General features: G+C 38.9%; 1 protein-coding gene across 2 annotated transcripts in view; it reads left to right on the top strand.

Moving 5' to 3' along the window:
- The window catches only part of LOX (lysyl oxidase), a 97698-nt gene extending 78993 nt beyond the window's left edge, over window positions 1-18705 (top strand). For both annotated transcript variants that reach the window (XM_089673800.1, XM_089673741.1), the window contains exon 7: window positions 10818-18705. In XM_089673800.1, coding sequence (XP_089529926.1) covers window positions 10818-10824 — 7 coding nt within the window. In that variant the 3' untranslated portion in view covers window positions 10825-18705. The remainder of the gene's footprint in view (window positions 1-10817) is intronic.

Genomic DNA, 18705 nt, shown 5'->3' with positions numbered 1-18705 from the left:
TCACACCGTCCTCTCTGCTCCTTTCATAACCTCCTGCTCTTAAGCTCCCTTGTCTCCCCTCCTCCCATGCTCGTCTCCAGGACTTCACCAGAGCCTCTCCCATCCTCTGGAACTCGCTACCTCAAACTGTCTGGTTATTCCCCACTCTGGCTGCCTTTAGGTGATCCCTGAAAACTCATCTCTTCAGGGAAGCTTATCACACCTCCAACTAAGCATTTATCACTTCCATCAGCTCATCCCCACAGTCATACTTTTTTGTTCCACTTGCCCCACCCTATTAGATTGTAAGCTTTTATTAGCAAGGCCCACTTAACCCTCTTGTTTTTTATTGTATTGTATCTGTACGGTCTCCCTTTACAGTATAAAGTGCTGCGCAAAAATTTCCAGTAATTTTGATTTTGAAGCTTAGAATATATTTTATACCAGATTCCTCTACAATGAACCAATAATATATAACCAATATAGGTTATGTAGGGAGGTGATGGAAGTGGTGAAGAAGATGGGCCAATACAGGCAAAAGAGGAGAGGGCTATCCTAGAGAATTGACTACTCCTGAAGAAGTCTAATTTGCTAGCAAGTTCAAAAGAATAGTGCAAAGAAACAAAAACTGGTTTATGGAAAAGAATAATGCTGCAAGTACGCATTTTACGGCACTTGAATGTTTTGTGCTTTTACATGCAGTTTTTAGGTTGGAGAAAGGGTCTCTTTAAAGGATAAGTTCACCTTTTGGAACATGCTACGTTACACTCGTAACGTTCCAGCAGCTGCAGCCTCTCCGCCTCTCAGTAGCAGCGAGAGGGGGATCTTTTCCCCCTGAGCCCACTGTCACTATTTGAAAAAAAATGTGGCCATGCAGGTCTCCACCCACACAGCCGCGTCATTCATTCACAGCTTCCTGTGAATGCACAAACTACAACTACCGTCAGCCTTTGCAGCTGACTGCTTATAGTACTGAATGGAGTGCGAGGTTGCTGATGTGCGGCCTTGTAGTTCATTGACAAGCTCTGCAGCTTGTAAACAGTCAGCCTGTATGGAGGCACAGGCTGACAACTGCAGGGCTTGTCTGCAAGGGTTTGGCACTGCACCCCTGAACCACTGATCATGGTTGCAATGCTTTCTAGGCTCCTTAGGGAAAAAATAATAAATGCCTTTTTTTCCTCTGGAAAAATGTGTCTTTATTATTTTTTCGCAAAAGGTGAACTTATCCTTTAACACAGCTAAAGCTTATCTCAAGCCAAAACTTTTTTCTAGTTTAGGATAGAGTGGCACAGGTTAGAACCTTTCTTTGTTCTTAATGCTCTCTGTGTTTCCTATCACTTCCTTTTCAGGTGACATTGTTATCACCAGGACAGAAAGTTAAAGAAATCTCTAAAGGAAACTGAGGAAGTAAATAAAGCACTCTTAGCAGAGTAGAGGAAAGACAGAATCTTCATCAGCTTTTTTTTATTGCGGTTTGTGGCCTTGCTGTATATTTTCTATCCAGGTGAAAACACGGTCAAATGAAGTGAAGGAAAATCTTTAAAATGAGGATTCAGACAGCGTTAGAACCAGATATAGAATCCTACCCTTCCCCTATTCTATTAAGAACTTTGAAAAAGGCTTCAATATAAAATACAATAATGGTTTCTATGTTCCTTTTATACAGAGTGGAAGAAGCACTCGTATATTCCTAAGTGAAGTAACAGCAGAGGTCACTAACAACTATTTGCTACTCTGCCATTCAGTTGTTATTTACAATGGAAAAAGCAGTCACCTGCTGATATAAGCCATCAGCATTGTTAGTGATTCTTGAGGATCAAGATTATGAAAACTTGCAGTTTTATGTCTAATAGGGCTGTGTAAAATGTCCTTTTGAAAATGAAAATATGTTTTTGGAAGAATTATTATATACATACAAAGAGAAATCCCTTTTGCAAATAAACCTAGATTATGACCTTTCCAACTTTTCTGCAAAACATTGTAGATGACTACAAATAAGAGCAGTCATAGCAGGTTATGTTCCAAATTGAACAGATGCGTGTAGCATTTTTATTGATGGATGCCCTAGTGTTCTGGTAGGTCTGAGAGTGTAAGCAAGTGCAAGACATTGAAAAACATAATTCTATTGAAACAGAATGAGGTATAGACAAGCTTAATGGGTTTTCTTTTCAAACCCTACAAGTAATAGATTTCATCCAGTCTGGTTCAGATATCTTTTAATTATTTTCCTGGATGCAGTCCAGCTACAGTACTATGCTTTGTCTGCTCTAAAGATATTCTTTCCTCTGACTCACTCCTTTCAGATCCAGCTGTAATCACTTCCTTGACCACTAATAACACTGTTCAACAAATTTTTATTTTTTGCCAGTTTTGGAAACAAAAGGATCAATTTCTTAATGAATTTCACATTCTGAGTTCAAATATAACAATGAAATTTGTCAATTGGCTCTAGTTTTTCTGTAAACGGAAAGTTTTCTACTATAGGCGTAATGACTACATAATGCACAATAATTATATAGATATATGTCTTTCCACAAATATAAAGCAAGTGATATTGACTACATAACAAAGCCTAAATGGCATAATATATTGCATAGGATTACCAAGAAAAATTATAGCCATAAGCTAAGTTGAATCATTTTAATACTTAGGATTCTCACTAGTTTTGTCTTCAGTTTGTGTCGGTTTTGCTTCTCTTGGCTTTTCTCTTGTATTCGAGGAAAGGGCTATCTCTTACAACTGCACGTGACTACACGCTTCAGGTTCTTCCTCACTTGACTCAACCACGAAGGATTCTGGTGCTTTAGGAATTGGTAGCCCCTCTCCATGAGGAACTGGACGTATTGCCGATGGAATATTTGGATAGCGCACAGATAACTTTTTCTTCTTATTTAGCCCTTTTACAATTGGAGGCACTATACAAAAGTAACAATTACTAACATGATCTGTTGGCTCTCTCCAAATCATTGGCACAGCGAAAGGCATAGATGCCTTTTTTCCATTCAACCATTGCTCCAGTGCCGTCCCACAAGAATTGCAGCATATATGTGGTGCCCAGCTCTTGTCCTGGTCTCCTATCTTGCAGCCAAAATACAAGTTGTAGGCTTTCTTAATCATTCCTGTTATCCTCCTTTTTTGTGAGATAAAAGTTATTTCACCGCAGATATAGCAGAAATTATCTGCTTTATTCACACAAGTTCGAGGCATTACTGAGTAGCCTATATAAGCATAAAACAAAATGTAAAGACGCTGTCGAACTACAATCAGCTACAGATACTGCAGCTTTTATGCAGTGAAGTGATGCAATTAAAGGCTAATATTGCATCATCTCAGTATACATGCAATTTTCTATTGGTCACCAGTATCAATTGCGCAATATGCAGCTGAAGTTGCATCATAATTTTGAATGGCTTACGTCATTAGATGGGTGAATATATCATGGAAACTAGAGCCAATCAACATTTTTTAGGGTCATTTTCGTTTTCAGCACCCCAAAATTATGTAAGATTAGCTAATTTTATGCCCAAAACTTTTTACCTGTTGAACAGTGTAATAGGTGTTTCTCTACAAGAGAGAATGTTAACAATTTTTTGGGAATTTTAATAAAAACTAAAACTGGCCCAGGGTATCTTTACTGTCAGAGATGGAGCAGACTTTGATAATTGGGCTTATGTACATTGATGCTATTTCTATTCTTCCTGATCCAAAGATACAGTACATCTCAGATCTTTGTGTGAGATATATATATATATATATATACACACACATATATATATATATATACACATATGCACACACACACACTATAGTGCCAAAAGTATTGGAACGCCTGCCTTTACATGCACATGAATTTTAATGGCATCCCAATGTTAGTCCGTAGGGTTTAATATTGAGTTGGCCCACCCATAGCAGCTATAACAGCTTCAACTCTTCTGGGAAGGCTGTCCACAAGGTTTAGGAGTGTGTCTATGGGAATGTTTGACCATTCTTCCAGAAGCACATTTGTGAGGTCAGACACTGATGTTGGATGAGAAGGCCTGGCTCGCAGTCTCTGCTCTAATTCATCCTAAAGGTGTTTTGTTGTGTCGAGACTATGTGCAGGCCAATCTCCACCCCAAACTCACTCATCCGTATCTTTATGGACCTTGCTTTGTGCACTGGTACACAGTCGTGTTTGAACAAGAAGGGTCCATCCCCAAACTGTTCCCACAAAGTTAGGAGCATGAAATTGTCCAAAATGTCTTGGTATGCTGACACCTTAAGAGTTCCCTTCATTGGAACTAAAGGGCCAAGCCCAACCCCTGAAAAACAACCCCACATCATAATCCCCCCTCCCAAACTTTACACTTGGCATAATGCAATCAAGCAAGTACCGATCTCCTGGCAACCGCCAAACCCAGACACGTCCATCGGATTGCCAGATAGAGAAGCGTGATTCGTCACTCTAGTGAACACATCTTCACTGCTCTAGAGTCCAGTGGCTGCATGCTTTACACCACTGCAGCCGATGCTTTGCATTGCACTTGGTGATGTAAGGCTTGATGCAGCTGCTCAGCCATGGAAACTCATTCCATGAAGCTCTCTACACACTGTTGTTGTGCTAAAACATACACAAAACTTTATGCTAAAACATACACAAAACTTTATGAGTTCCAGAAGGACAACCATCACTGCAGCCCTCCATCAATCTGGGATTTATGGCAGAATGGCTAAAAGGAAGCCTCTCCTCAGTGCAAAACACATGAAAGTTTTGAAAACTCCAAGCAGGCTTTCATGCATTGTGTCTTACTTTGCAAATATGAACTGAAACTATTTTTTGTAAAACTATTTACAAGTTACTTACAAGTCATTGCAATGGACTACAATCTGATCTGATGGGGCCCTTAAAGGAGATTTTTCCCTCACTTTGTAGAGATTTCTCTGACTCCCTGTTGTGTCTCCTAGACAGGAAGTGAAATCTATCCAATGGGACACTGACATGGTTTTATTATTCCCTACTGTATCCAAGCTTCCTAACTTATAAAAAAGATTCATCTAAAGAGACACTAAGTGGTGTATTTAAAAATGTTTTTACCAAAATTTACGCAACTTTTATCCAAGAATTTGATTCAATTGGAAAAATGTAGAACTCCTGGGTAAAATTTGTGTGAATCTTTGGTGAAAACATTTATAAATATAACCCTAAACTTAAAGGATAAGTTCACTTTTGTAATGTGGTATTCAGGGTTTAACATGCAATATGTTACTGTTGCAGCAGCCCATGATCCTTCATTGTGACAGTGGGCCGGGGATCCTCTCCCTGCACCAGCCGTCTCAATTTAAAACTTGGGTCAGTTTGGGGCTCCACCCAGTTATGCACTGTGAGTTCTGTGAATAGGTGAACTACAAGTAACAACATCCTTTGTGGCTGACAACTTGTAGTTCTCAATGAACTACCAGGGTGCTGTTGAGTGCTCTAACTAGTTTGTTGATGTTTTCTATCATTCAGTAAATGCCTACCCATAGAAAGTATGAGCAGGCAAATACACTGACAGTCTGCAGATGATTGCTGGCCGCAGGTACAATGCTTTGCAGGCTTCTAGTAAAAAAAAGGTAAGCATCCAAAGGTAAGCATATCCCACTGTACTACAATTTTTATATTTAATTTAGGGTACTAAACTTTGTCTTTTTGTGATGCAAGAATTCACCAAATTTTGGTTCTGAGAGAAAAAGCTAGAGATGCAAGCTTCCTATGCAAGCTACTGTGCAATGGAAAAGTATTCATACCCATTGAAATGTTCCACATTTTGTCATGTTACAACCAAAACGTAAATTTATTTTATTGGGATTTTATGTGATAGACTAACACAAAGTGGCACATAATTGTGAAGTGGAAGGAAAATGATAAATGGTTTTCAAAATTCTTTACAAATAAATATCTGAAAAGTGTGGCGTGCACTTGTATACAGCCCCCCTGAGTCAATACTTTGTAGAACCACCTTTCACTGCAATTACAGCTCCAAGTCCTTCTGGGTATGTCTCTACCAGTTTTGCACATCTAGAGAGTGAAGATTTTTTTCCCATTCTTCTTTGCAAAATAGCTCAAGCTCTATCAGATCGTCTGTGGACAGCAATTTTCAAGTCTTACCACAGATTCTCAATTGGATTTAGGTCTGGACTTTGAGTGGGCCAGTTTAACACATGAATATGCTTTGATCTAAACCATGCCATTGTAGCTCTGGCTGTATGTTTAGGGTCATTGTCCTGCTGGAAGGTGAACCTCCTCCCCAGTCTCAAGTCTTTTGCAGACTCCAACAGGTTAATTCTTTCTAAGATTGACCTGTATTTGGCTTCATCCATCTTCTCATCAACTCTGACCAGCATCCGTCTCCCTGCTGATGAAAAGCATCCCCACAACATGATGCTACCACCACCACGTTTCACAGTGGGGATGGCTGTGTTCAGGGCGATGTGCATTGTTAGTTTTCTGCCACACATATAGTTTTGCCTTTAGGCCAAAAAGTTCAATTTTGGTCTCATCTGACCAGAGCACCTTCTTCCACGTTTTCTGTGTCCCCCACATGGCTTCTCGCAAACTGCAAATGGGACTTCTTATGGCTTTCTTTCAACAATGGTTTTCTTCTTGCCACTCTTCCATGAAGGTCAGATTTGTGGAGTGCATGACTAATAGTTGTCCTGTGGATCTCTACAGCTCTTCCACAGTTACCATGGGCCTCTTGGCTGCTTCTCTGATTAATGCTCTCCTTGCCTGGCCTGTCAGTTTAGGTGGACAGCCATGTCTTGGTAGGTTTGCAGTTGTACTATACGCTTTCCATTTTCGGATGATGGCCTGAATAATGCTCCATGAGATGTGCAAAGCTTGGGAAATATTTTATATCCTAACCCTGCTTTAAACTTCTCCATAGCTTTATCCCTGATCTATCTGGTGTGTTCCTTGGCTTTCATGATGCTGTTTGTTCACTATGTAGCAATCGTGAACACACAGATGGATGCGAACCTCCATTTTGGCAAAGGCCTCCATCTTCTATCATTTTCTACTCCCAAATCAGCTCCTCCACATCCCCCCTTCCTCTCTGTTAAGCTGATATTGCCGAGTTTCCTCTCTGTACAAAAAGGAGGTGGTGGCAGTGTGAAGGGTTAATTGCGTAATTAACCTGACCCATTAACAATTGCTCCCAGGCTGCAAGTACACAGACTGTGGTCCATTAGCTGGAAAATCTTTGTGCAGGGTGCAGCTGGGCGTGGCATTGTTACGCATGTGACAGCGCAGTTTTAGATTGGCTAGTCCATCGGTCATGAGTTTGGTGAGAAGGGCTGGGGTCTGACGCCACAATCGTCACACACTAATGTTCTCTAACAAACCTCTGAGGACTTCACAGAACAGCTGTATTTATACTGAGAATAAATTACGCACAGGTGGACTATTTACTAATTAGGTGACTTCTGAAGGCAATTGGTTCAACTAGATTTTAGTTAGAGGTATCAGAGTACAGGGGGCTGAATACAAATGCACACCACACTTTTCAGATATTTGTAAAAAATTTTGAAAACCATTTATCATTTTCTATCCATTTCACAATTATGTGCCACTTTGTGTTGGTCGATCACATAAAATACATTTACGTTTTTGGTTGTAACATGACAAAATGTGGAAAATTTCAAGGGGTATGAATACTTTTTCAAGGAACTGTAGGTGAGTGTGGAAAAAGCAGTAAAATAAAAAGAAAATCAGGAAAGGCCCCGTGGAGCTTGTTTTCCTTGTGAAAGAACTAACGTACACGTTCTCTTACTTCATGTCCAGCGAATCATTAGTTCCATTTATCACAGGGACAACAAATTTAACTTAAAGTGTTACTAAACCCAGGACCCTGCATTCACTATATCTGGTCTCCCATGGTACACAGAACATGGAAGTGCAATTATTTTATTAAATATAAACTGCTAAATATTTTTTCTCATCAGCAGTTAGAGCAGTCTTGTGACTTCTATAAATGTCCAGCCGAGCACTCTCTCATGCAAAAAAAAAAAAAAAACCCTTTCTAGCAATACACACCAAACTGAGTATGTACAGAGTGACTCTACAAGATATGTCTTATCAGGAGATAAAAGGGGGACACTGGAAGAAGGGGAGGATCAGAGAAGTCAGGATCAAACAGCATTTTTACACAATGCAGAGGATTAACCCCTTAGGTTCCACAGTGAGTAGAACAAGCATGCTTTACTGCCTATACAGACTGATTTTACTGTTGTGGGTTTAGGAACACTTTAAGTCACAGAAAAATATACCCAAGCCAAAAGTCATTGATCAGAAATCAAAACTAGTGCAAATAACTGCTCTCTAATGCTGGCTTGCTGTTTGCTTTTACTGTGGTCAACATGTTTCAAGTGCTGTAGATAAGACAGTGTTAATGATGGTTGGTGAAAACACTAAAGATTTACGTTTACAACTTGCTTTGCAAGAAACTTCACTCATTGAGCTGAATGGAGACAGCGGTCATTGAAATTTTTTTATTAAACAGTATACATGAGGGCAAACAGTACAGTTACAATACAATTGGGTACAGGAGGCGTCATAGGTCCCTGCTTGTTAGAGCTTACAATCTAAAAGGGAAGGGTCAAGTGATACAAAAAGGTAATAACTGTGGATGAGCTTATGGGGTAAATACATATACAATTGTTAGGTGGAGGCAGGCTAGGCTTCTCTGAAGAGAAACGTTTTCAGGGATCACCTAAAAGTCAACAGAGTAGGAGATAGACAAATTGGGGTAGGGAATTCCATAGGATGGGAGAGGCTCAGGAAAAGTCCTGGAGGTGAGCATAGGAGGAGGAGGTGACAAAGGAACTAAAGAGCAGGAGGTTTTGGCAGGAACATAGAGAATAATTTGGTTGGTATTTTGAGACCAGGTTAGTGATGTCGCTGAGGACTGAGTTGTAAGTTGTTAGTATTTGAATTTAATCAATTGGGTGAGTGGCAGCCAATGCAGGGATTGGCAGAAAGGGGTGGCAGACACTGAACAGTTGGTAAGGTGAATGACCCCGGCAGCAGCATTCATAATGGACTGGAGGGGGGATAGCCTATGTAAAGGTATGCCAATGAGGAGGCAGTTGCAGTAGTCGAGGCGAGAGATAATTTGGGAGCTTTGTGGTGTCATTGGTTAGGAAGGGGCATATTTTGAATATGTTGCAGAGGTTGAGATGGCAAGTTTTGGAAAGTGATTGGATGCGAGGCCAAAAGAAGAGTTTGAGGAAGTGGTGTGACATCCAGACTGGTATGTCAGTCAGTATGTTAGTGATGTGTGAGGAGACTGATGTTGTGAGCTGAGGGGTAGAGAGATATATTTGGGTGTTGTCAATGTAGAAATGATACTGAAAGTCATAGGATGCTATCAGCTGACCCAGAGAGGAGGTGTAGATTGAGAATAGGAGAGGTCCAAGAACAGAACCTTGGGGAACTCCAACAGAGAAAGGAAGAGGAGAAAGTAGAATTGCACACTCATGGCCACTTTATTAGGTACGTCTTGCTAGTACCGGGTTGGACCCCCTTTTGCCTTCTTTTGTGGCATAGATTCAATAAGGTGTTGGAAACATTCCTCAGAGAGCTTCAAATGATGAGAAGAACAGAGAGGGAGGAGAGTGAAGAACCTGAAAGGTGCTCTCTGCGGATAGGAGGATTCCCACTCCACCTCCTTTGCATCCACTGGGTCTGGGGGAGTGAGTCCAGAGAAGACCACCATGGGAGAGGGAAGCAGGAGAAGCGGTGTTGGTTTCATGAAGCCAGGTTTTGGTGCCTTAAGTAGATTAAAGGAGTTAGTGAAAAAAAGGTCATAAACAGAGGTGAGTTTGCTACAGAGTTAGCATTCCAGAAGGTACAGAAGGGTAGGCTGGTTTTGGGAAGAAGTGGAATGGAAACTAAATTGTGTGGATAGTTGCTGCTGCTAGATGGTACAGGGTGATGGGTGAATTGGTTACAGGGTTACAGTTAAAGGAGGCCCAGGGTTTGGGGATATGTCTCCAGAGGTTAAGAGAAGCAGGAGGGTGAGGGAGGTAACATGAGAGTGTGATTTATATGAGGGGACATGCCTTAGACTCCTGGGGGTTTTATTAGCATGTGGGATTAGAATTAGGAGATGATGAGTACAGTGATAAGGGGAGGACAGACATGAGGGTGATATGTACAGTTTGTGGGATGGAGAAGAGGGGTGAAGTAAACAGAGTTATAAAAGCTTATGGTTAGTTGTGAACAAAAGTTGACAGAAATATCAGTGCCAGGTCCATGAACACTGTGAGATTATTACACTTATTATGGGGTTCAGTAAACCTTATTTGCTGCTCCCGGCTATCAGAAAAGAGAGTAAACAGAACTAGAGTGCAAAGTAATCATCTTGTTTAGATGCTTTTATAGTGATTTTACCAGTTATCAACACTAAAGTGTTATAAACATAGGCACAACTTTTTTTTGCCAAAAAGGGACGAAGTGTAAGTACAACTCATATTTTGTAAGTCTTATTTGTAAGTCTTCAAAATGAGTGTGCCTGCTGGCAAGAATGGAATAATTTATCTTGCATAGTTGTGCCTTGCAAATTTCCATTTGGATAAAAAAAAAAGCATTCAGTTTGATCAGTTTGTGCTGCATTTTGCCAGATAGTTTCCATAATCTGAAAAACAGCATTACCGCTTGTTTAAACACACATGGTCCTGATGCCAAGCCCCTAGTGACATGTTACTTTATTCAACATGTTGTACAAATTCCAGACAGTTTGTCAAGTGTGCAATTTCCAGACTGCTTGTCAAGTGTGCAATAACAATATTGTAAAGTAATCTGTTATTTCTTTTCACAGTTATTAAACTGCAATGAAGAGACCATTTAAAGATGCAATTGGTTGTGGAGTTCATAAGTTGTTAAATTCAATTGGATGTAAACACTTTTCAATGGAAGCATATGGACTTTGACAAGACCATACCTGGATTTTAACCATGTGTAACAAAGTTGGCACTGTGATTTGTATTGTGTCTAGATTATTTGGTTGATCTGTGTATGAATATTATGTTCTCCTGGTCCAGACACTTAGCATGCAAAGGGACACAGGCACACAATAATGAAGCACTATGCAATAGCGAGTAGTGTAATCTTACGTAGTATTTTGGCAGTTCTGAGCCTGAAGTCTTTGAAACCAGATTGAGGTGCAGTTGTGGTATTGGGAAGACTTGTATACAGGAATGAAGCTAGATATATATAGATGAATGAAAATAAACAATAATGTGTGTTGTATTAAAATGAGCACAGGTTGGAAAATGTGAATAGCACTTTAAAAGGCTCATAAACCTAAAATTGAAGATAAATGTAAAAATGCTTGTTATACCTTTTGCAAATATGTATGTTAAAGTGTATAAATGTTGGGGTATTTTGGTATTGCAGCTATGTTTTGTTTTATAAAGCTGACTAACCTCGTATTTTGTTACTAGCCATTGTAGGCCAAATATTACATAATAGAAGCTGCATTATTTGTCCTGCCTGGAAGAAAGTCTTTCTGGACAAATAGTGAATTGTGGGCAGCAGCTTCTCAGTGGGACACAAATGTTATATATAGACTTTAAAAATAAATCTAAAGCCAAAAGTTTTAAATAGATTGGGAAAGTGTTAAAATCCTGCTCAGGTTTTTGTTGCTTACTAGTTCCCACTGGGCCATTGTCTCAGGGACAGAAAGTCACAGGACAACCACAATTTTACAGTTGCCTCAAGAACAGGAGGTGAAGTGAAATCTTTTAATGGGAACCATCTGTCCCAGTGACAACTGTCTCAGAGGGGATTTTCTGCCACTTCCTGTTGTGTCACAGGGACAGGAAGTGAGAAAATCCCGTCAATAGCTCACAGGCAGTAAAAAAAAAAAGCTTGAAAGACTTTTCCAAGAATTCCCTTACTGTATCCAAAATTAAAAAAAAATAAAGATTTGCTTTTGGATACATTTAAAAAAAAGTTGTAATTTTAAATTTCCTTTGGTTTTAAATTGGGTTAGTTGGTTATTGCTCAGTAGCCCTATTAAAATGAAGACTGCTTATATTTTGTGTTCAACTATAAAATTAGCACATCTATCATGCTACTTGATGGAGAGGTTGCCATTGTGTGAAATGTATGAAAAAATTCAACCTGGTTTATCATTCAAACCCCTTTTGTGTGTTTAGCCACTTGCCCTCCAAAGAATTTACCCCCCTTCCTGACCAGGTCATTTTTTGCGAAACGGCACTGCTTTATTTTAACTGACAATTGCGCAGTCATGCAATACTGCACACAAATGAGATTTATGTCCTTTTTTCCCACAAATAGAGCTTTCTTTCAATGGTAGTTGATCACCAGTGCGGTTATTTTTTGCGCTATAAACAAAAAAAGAGCGACAATTTTGAAAACAAAACCAATATTTTTGACTTTTTTTGCTATAAAACATGTCCAGTAAAAAAAAATTTCAAAAATCAAAGTTCATTATAAATTTAGGCCAAAATTTATTCTGCTACATGTCTTTGCTAAAAAAAACCCCCACCAATACGTGTAAATTAATTGGATTACGTGAAAGTTATAGTGTCTCGAAATGGCAGTATATATACTGGAATATTTTTTATTTTTTTTTATACTACAACCCCTGGCAAAAGTATGGAATCACCACTCTTGGAAAATGTTCAATCAATTGTTTGTGTAGAAAAAAAACACCAATCACGGACATGCCTCAAAAATATTTTCATTTAACATTCCAACCTTCTGGCTTTGAGAAACACTTAAAAAAAAAAAATTAAAAAAGAAACAAACTGTAGTCAGTTGCAATTGTTTTCGCACATCAAGCAGAGGAAACAAATTTTGAATCACTCAATTCTGAGGAAAATATTATGGAATCATGAAAAAAACACTACAGTAAAACACTAGTACTTTGTTGCAGCACCTTTTATAACAGCTTGAATTCTCTGAGGCATGGATTAACTATTGACAAACAGTATTGTTCATCAATCCGGCTCCAACTTTCTCTTATTGCAGTTGCCAGGTCAGCTTTGCAGGGAGCCTTGTCATGGATCATTTTCTTTCATTTCCACCATAAATTTTCAATTGGAATGAGGCCCGGACTATTTGCAGGCCATGCCAGTGAAAAAAAGTTTTCATGGCTTTTGCCCAATGTCAAGATTCATTATCATCCTAAAAAATGATGTCATCATCACCATTCTTTCAATTTATGGAATAAGAAAAGTGTCCAAAATCTCAATAAAAACGTATGTATTTATTGAAGATTTAATGACTGTCATCTCCCCCGTACCTTTACCTGACATGCAACCCCATATCATCAATGATTGTGGAAAATTGCATGTTTTCTTTAGGCAGTTGTGTTGATATATTTCATTGGAATGGCACCAAACAAAAGTTCCAGCATCATCATCCTGCCCATTGCAGATTTGTGATTCATCACTGAATATCACTTTCCAGTCATCCACAGTCCATGATTGCTTTTCTTTAGCCCACTGTAACCTTGTTTTTCTGCTTAGGTGTTAATGATGGTTTTCTTTTGGCTTTTCTGTATATCAATCCCATTTCCTTTAGGCAATGTCTTACAGTTTGGTCACAGACATTGACTCCAGTTTCGGGCCATTTGTTCCTCATTTGTTTTGTTGTGCATTTTCTGTTTTCAAGGCATATTGCTTTAGGCTGGCCATACATTATACAATTATCTGCAGATTTTTGGTTTAGATTTACCAAAAACCATATAATAGGAGGACAAACCTAAACAACACTTTCAGTTGTATCCAATTAGGCAGGCCCTTGCACTACATAGTTGAAGGTAAATCTAAAGGAAATTGGGCAGAAAATCTGCAGATAATTGTATAATGTATGGCCAGCCTTAGCAGATGTCATCTGATACAGATATTTGTTTTATAACTGCAAAGTACATGGTGATTCCATAATATTTTCCTCAGAATTGAGGGATTCCATATTTCTTTTTCCTTTGCTTGATCTGCAAAAACAGTTTGCAACTGACTAGTTTTCTTTCTTTTTTTAAGTGTTTCTTAAAGCCAGAAGGGTGGAATGTTAAATGAAAATAGTTTTGAGGCATGTTTGTGATTTTTTTCTACACAATTAAATGAACATTTTCCAAGAGTGGTGGTTCCATACTTTTTGCCAGGGGTTGTAGTAATGGTCGTGATTCCATACTTTTTGCCAGGGGTTGTAGTAATGGTGGTGATCAGAGACTTACAGCGGTACTGCGGAGGTCATTCTTACACGGGGGGGGGGGTACTAACTGCCACTGACATCCCAATGACACGAATACAGTGGTCAGTGCTAATAAAAAGCGTTGACACTATACTAATGACACTGGGCAGGAAGGGGTTAACATCTGGGGTGCTCAAAGGGTTAGCTGCGTGCTGTTTTACATCATGTGATGTGTTGTGTTTTACTAGGGAGACATGCTGCTGTGTATTTCAGCAGCATGTTCTTGCTGGCAGGAGAGAAACCTGTGTTGTTTACACACAGGTCTCTCCTGTCAGTGATACTCGGCGATTGCCGGCGAGGAATCTCCGGCTGGGACCCGGTGATCGACATCTGTAGCCGCCAATGGCAGTGCGCGCCCTCTACCCAGAATGCAAAATCAAGTATATATTTGTGATTTTGCGCAGTCCTGCCGCACTGTAGCAGTAGGTGGTTAATATAAACAGCTAAAATGGTCATATAACAAAATGTGATTGCATTTGCTATTTGAAAATCAATCATATTTAAAGTTTAGAGCAAACATTTTCAATTGCATGACATGTAAATGGATAGTTTATACTAGCCTTTATCAAACCGTTCACCAAGAAGGAATGTTTAAACTAATTCTTAGGTCTCAGGTTACCCCTGCATGATTTTTTTTACATCTACAACTACATATGTTAGCATGATCAGTAAATGGTAGATATACACAGATTAGCAATAACATTATGTCCACCCATCATTTCCCATCAAGACATTGACTTCACTAGAGCTCTTAAAGTATGCTATGGTATCTGGCACCAAGCTGTCAGCAACAAATCCTTTAAGTCTTGTAAGTTGCAAGGTGGGAGCTCCTTGGAGGGAACACATTTTTCCTGCACATCTCACAAATGCTCCATTGGATTGAGATCTGGAGGCCAAGTCAATACCTCAAACTTGTTGTGTTCCTCAAGCCATTCTTGAATTTATCAGACCAGGCTACCTTCTTCCATTGCTCCTGTGGTCCATTGCTGATGCTCATGTCCCCATTGTAGGTGTTTTTGGCTATGGACAGAGATTAGCAAGTGTGGGCATCCTGATTGGTCTGCAGCTATGCAGCCCCATATGCAACAACTGTGATGCACTGTGTTCTGACACCCTTCCATCAGAACCAGCACTAACTTGTTCAGCAATTTGAGATACAGTAGCTCTTCTATTGAATCAGAAAACATGGGCCAGCCTTTACTCTCCACTTGTATCAATGAGCTCTGACCGTCCATGACACTACTTCCAGTTTTGCTTCCTTGGACCACTTTTGGTAGGTCCTAAGCACACCAGAATGTGAACACTCCACAAAAGCTGCAGTTTTGGAGATGTGCTGACCTTGTTGTCTAGCTATTACAATTTGACCCTTGTCAATCTTGTGCAAATCCTTACACTTTTCCATTTTTTCTGCTTCCAACACATCAATTTCAGGGACAACATGTTTGCTTGCTGCACAATATATATCCTACTCACATTCAGATACTATTGTAACAAGATAATCATTGTTTATTCACTTTATCTGTTAGTGGTCATAATGTTGTGTTTATTTTGACCTATTATTTTTGTTTGTTATCCTTCTACCAATAAGTGATACTATAACTGGTATCTCTTCAAATGTAGGTCAGTACTGCAGAAGGATAAAACCTCAGTTTTTCCTTTATTGCGTTATGACTTTTTAATTTTTAACTCAAATAGGCACTAAAGTCTTTCCACAGTTTTTTTTTTTCAATATATGGGATTGTTTGCTCTAGTAAGTCAATTTAAGAGGGAAAGGCTAACATCATTGGTGTACCCTGCTCACCTCTTTCTTGCAATAAATTACATACCAATTATTGGCCCCAGCTAATGCCAAAACAGAGAACAGATTCAACCAAATGAACATCATGTTACTGCACACTGTACTATGGGGGTGAAATACCACTACATTGATTGTGTATGGGATTATTTCACCAGTTCCCAACACTTGAGTGTGCTAGCATCACACCTCAAGATAAGTAAAAATAAGAAAATGTTTTTTCCCCAATTAACTCTAGGAACTCTGATCGAGAAACCCTGGTTTACACAATATTTGCAAATGAACTTATTTGACCTGAACTACTAAGAGGAAAGTTAAAGGAGGCTTGTGGCAAGAGAAATATGGGGCAGTCATTAGTGACTATTAGAAAATATCACTTACCTCTCTGGCTTCAATGATTTGAGTTAGTCACCCACAACAAGCATGAAGATTACAAAGTCATAAATCCATATCTGCTTGTTTCAGGTATGTGTCACATATAGTTTCAACACCATTGGATCAGACTAGCAGCAAGACAACTAGAACTTTCAGAGCTAAGGTCAGCAATGGCAGCTTCCATAGTCCATCAGCACAAGTTTCCTATAAATAGAGGCCAAGACTTGCAATCGATGTTTTGTCACATGGACTGTTCCATCTAAAAGACTGTGCCAGCCGATTCTCCAGACATTATACTACACTCAGATCATTGACCAGTACAAAAAATGTGTGCTATTGTGCTTTAAATGCCAGGATAGATTCTTATTTCCAATCTGGAAAGTCATATTTTAATGTGTAATTTATGCAAATTAAAAGAACCCTACTGAATTGATAAGACACTACAGTAATCGGAACGGATAGGATTTTACAAGTGGTAGGCTGATAGTATGGCTATTCAAAGTTGTATTATACAGATTATGCAGTTAAACTATGGTAATAGGGTGCAATTTATATTAGATCCAATCAATATGTTGGGGTGGTCATCCTGTCCAAAAACAAAGTATGTGAAAGTGATTTAATCTACATGCTGATAACCACATGTCTAAGCATTATAATCCATCTAGGCAACATTCAAGGCAAGTAGAAGTAAAACTGCTACTATGCTACATTTATATTTATGTGACAGTTTATGTGAGCTATAAGCCAGTTGTTTGCTCTTTCATATCTCACTAAAGAATTCAACAGTATGGGGCTAAGAATCTCCAGTTTTGTTTTCTTTGTCACTGACCTAAATATGGATAAAATTAACAGTATAGCGTTGGGACATAAAAAAAAGAATATAAATATAGGATGATAAAGATGATGGGATCTAACTGATTTGTAAATGTGGTAACTTATTAACAGATCATTAAGAGCCATGTAACACTATTAGGGCCTGTGTTGATGGGCTGTTCAACGAAAAGGGGTTCTTCATTCCTATGCAGAACTATAGAAATTCAAAATCTGCTTGAAACAGGTCAAACACACTATTTCTGGAATTAATAGCAGCTATTCCTCTCCAGACCTGCCTTTCCCTGTACCTCCAGCTCTCACCAGGTGCACGCCCAGGAGCACATCGCTGCTTAGCTGTTTCACTTGTTAGGTAAAAATGAACCGGCCACATGCTGATGCTGTCACCTATGTAAAACAAACTTGAATATCAGTATAGTATTCACAACAAATAGCTCCCCCTGTCCATCTCCCGCTCCAATGTGTTTCACCCCAGGAAGGGCTTAATAATAATGGTCAAATGCTTCTGTCAATTAATTCTGAATGATCTAAAGAATGTCTCAAACCGATGTCAGATGCCATTGATAAAAGCCCAAAACCCATCTGGACATGTCCTCAATCCACTTGAAGTTCTGTTTACCTACTTTGCTAGGACTAACATATTGTTACCAATCAGATTATGGCTTTCAGCTATCAAAGCTCACTATAAATTACTGCACCTAACACATCATCATTGTTCTTTGAAAGTTCATCTATCAATTGGCATGGAATTTACTACAGAGGGCGTTTGCTACTTATATCTCACCTCAGACCACGTTTTCATTGTTTACAGCACAGATGATGGAATTTGACTTAAAGTGCCAAAACTCCTATAAACCAGTCAGAAACCTCCTCTAACTCAATAACAGTTTTCTTGCAAGATAACAACCCATGAATCCCATCCTGCTGTATTTTTCTATCCTGAATAAGACTCGCCACTCACAAAAAGACCAAAGCTCATGCACAGCACCCCAATATTTCAATATTTACGCAATCACATACCACAAATGTCATGGAATAACGATACTTGTTTATGTGATTATTACACAGTTTTTGCAGGAAACAGCAGTGTTAAACTTCTCAAGTTGTGGTGTCAACGCAACAACATTATTGTTATAATGGAAAAAGACACAAAATGGTCATTGTATATATTTTCCATGAAAGTGTCTTAAAAAGGTGCTGAATTGTAACTTGAATTAAATCCATAGAAGCCTATGCTACTTAAACAGAGAAATATATATATATGTATACAATAGATTCTGTGAAACACAGTTTGGCTTTGCATTTCTTTGTCTTTGCAAAAAAAAAAAAGAAACTTTGGAACTCTGACATTCAAAAGTCTCTTATTTATAACACTGACTATGTCTTTGTAATTGCTATTTCCTTTGATGTTTATGTGTTGCCTTGCCTCTACTCTAACTGCAAATTCTTGTAAAAATTACTTGAATAAAATGTTTCAAGTTTT

The sequence above is a fragment of the Staurois parvus genome, unplaced genomic scaffold, assembly GCF_062004578.1.
Source record: "Staurois parvus isolate SC_StPar_1 unplaced genomic scaffold, SC_StPar_1.0 ptg000004l, whole genome shotgun sequence".
In the NCBI taxonomy this organism is placed as follows: Eukaryota; Metazoa; Chordata; class Amphibia; order Anura; family Ranidae; genus Staurois; species Staurois parvus.
The sequence above is the reverse complement of the archived record's forward strand: the minus strand, read 5'-3'. Positions and strand labels throughout refer to the sequence as shown.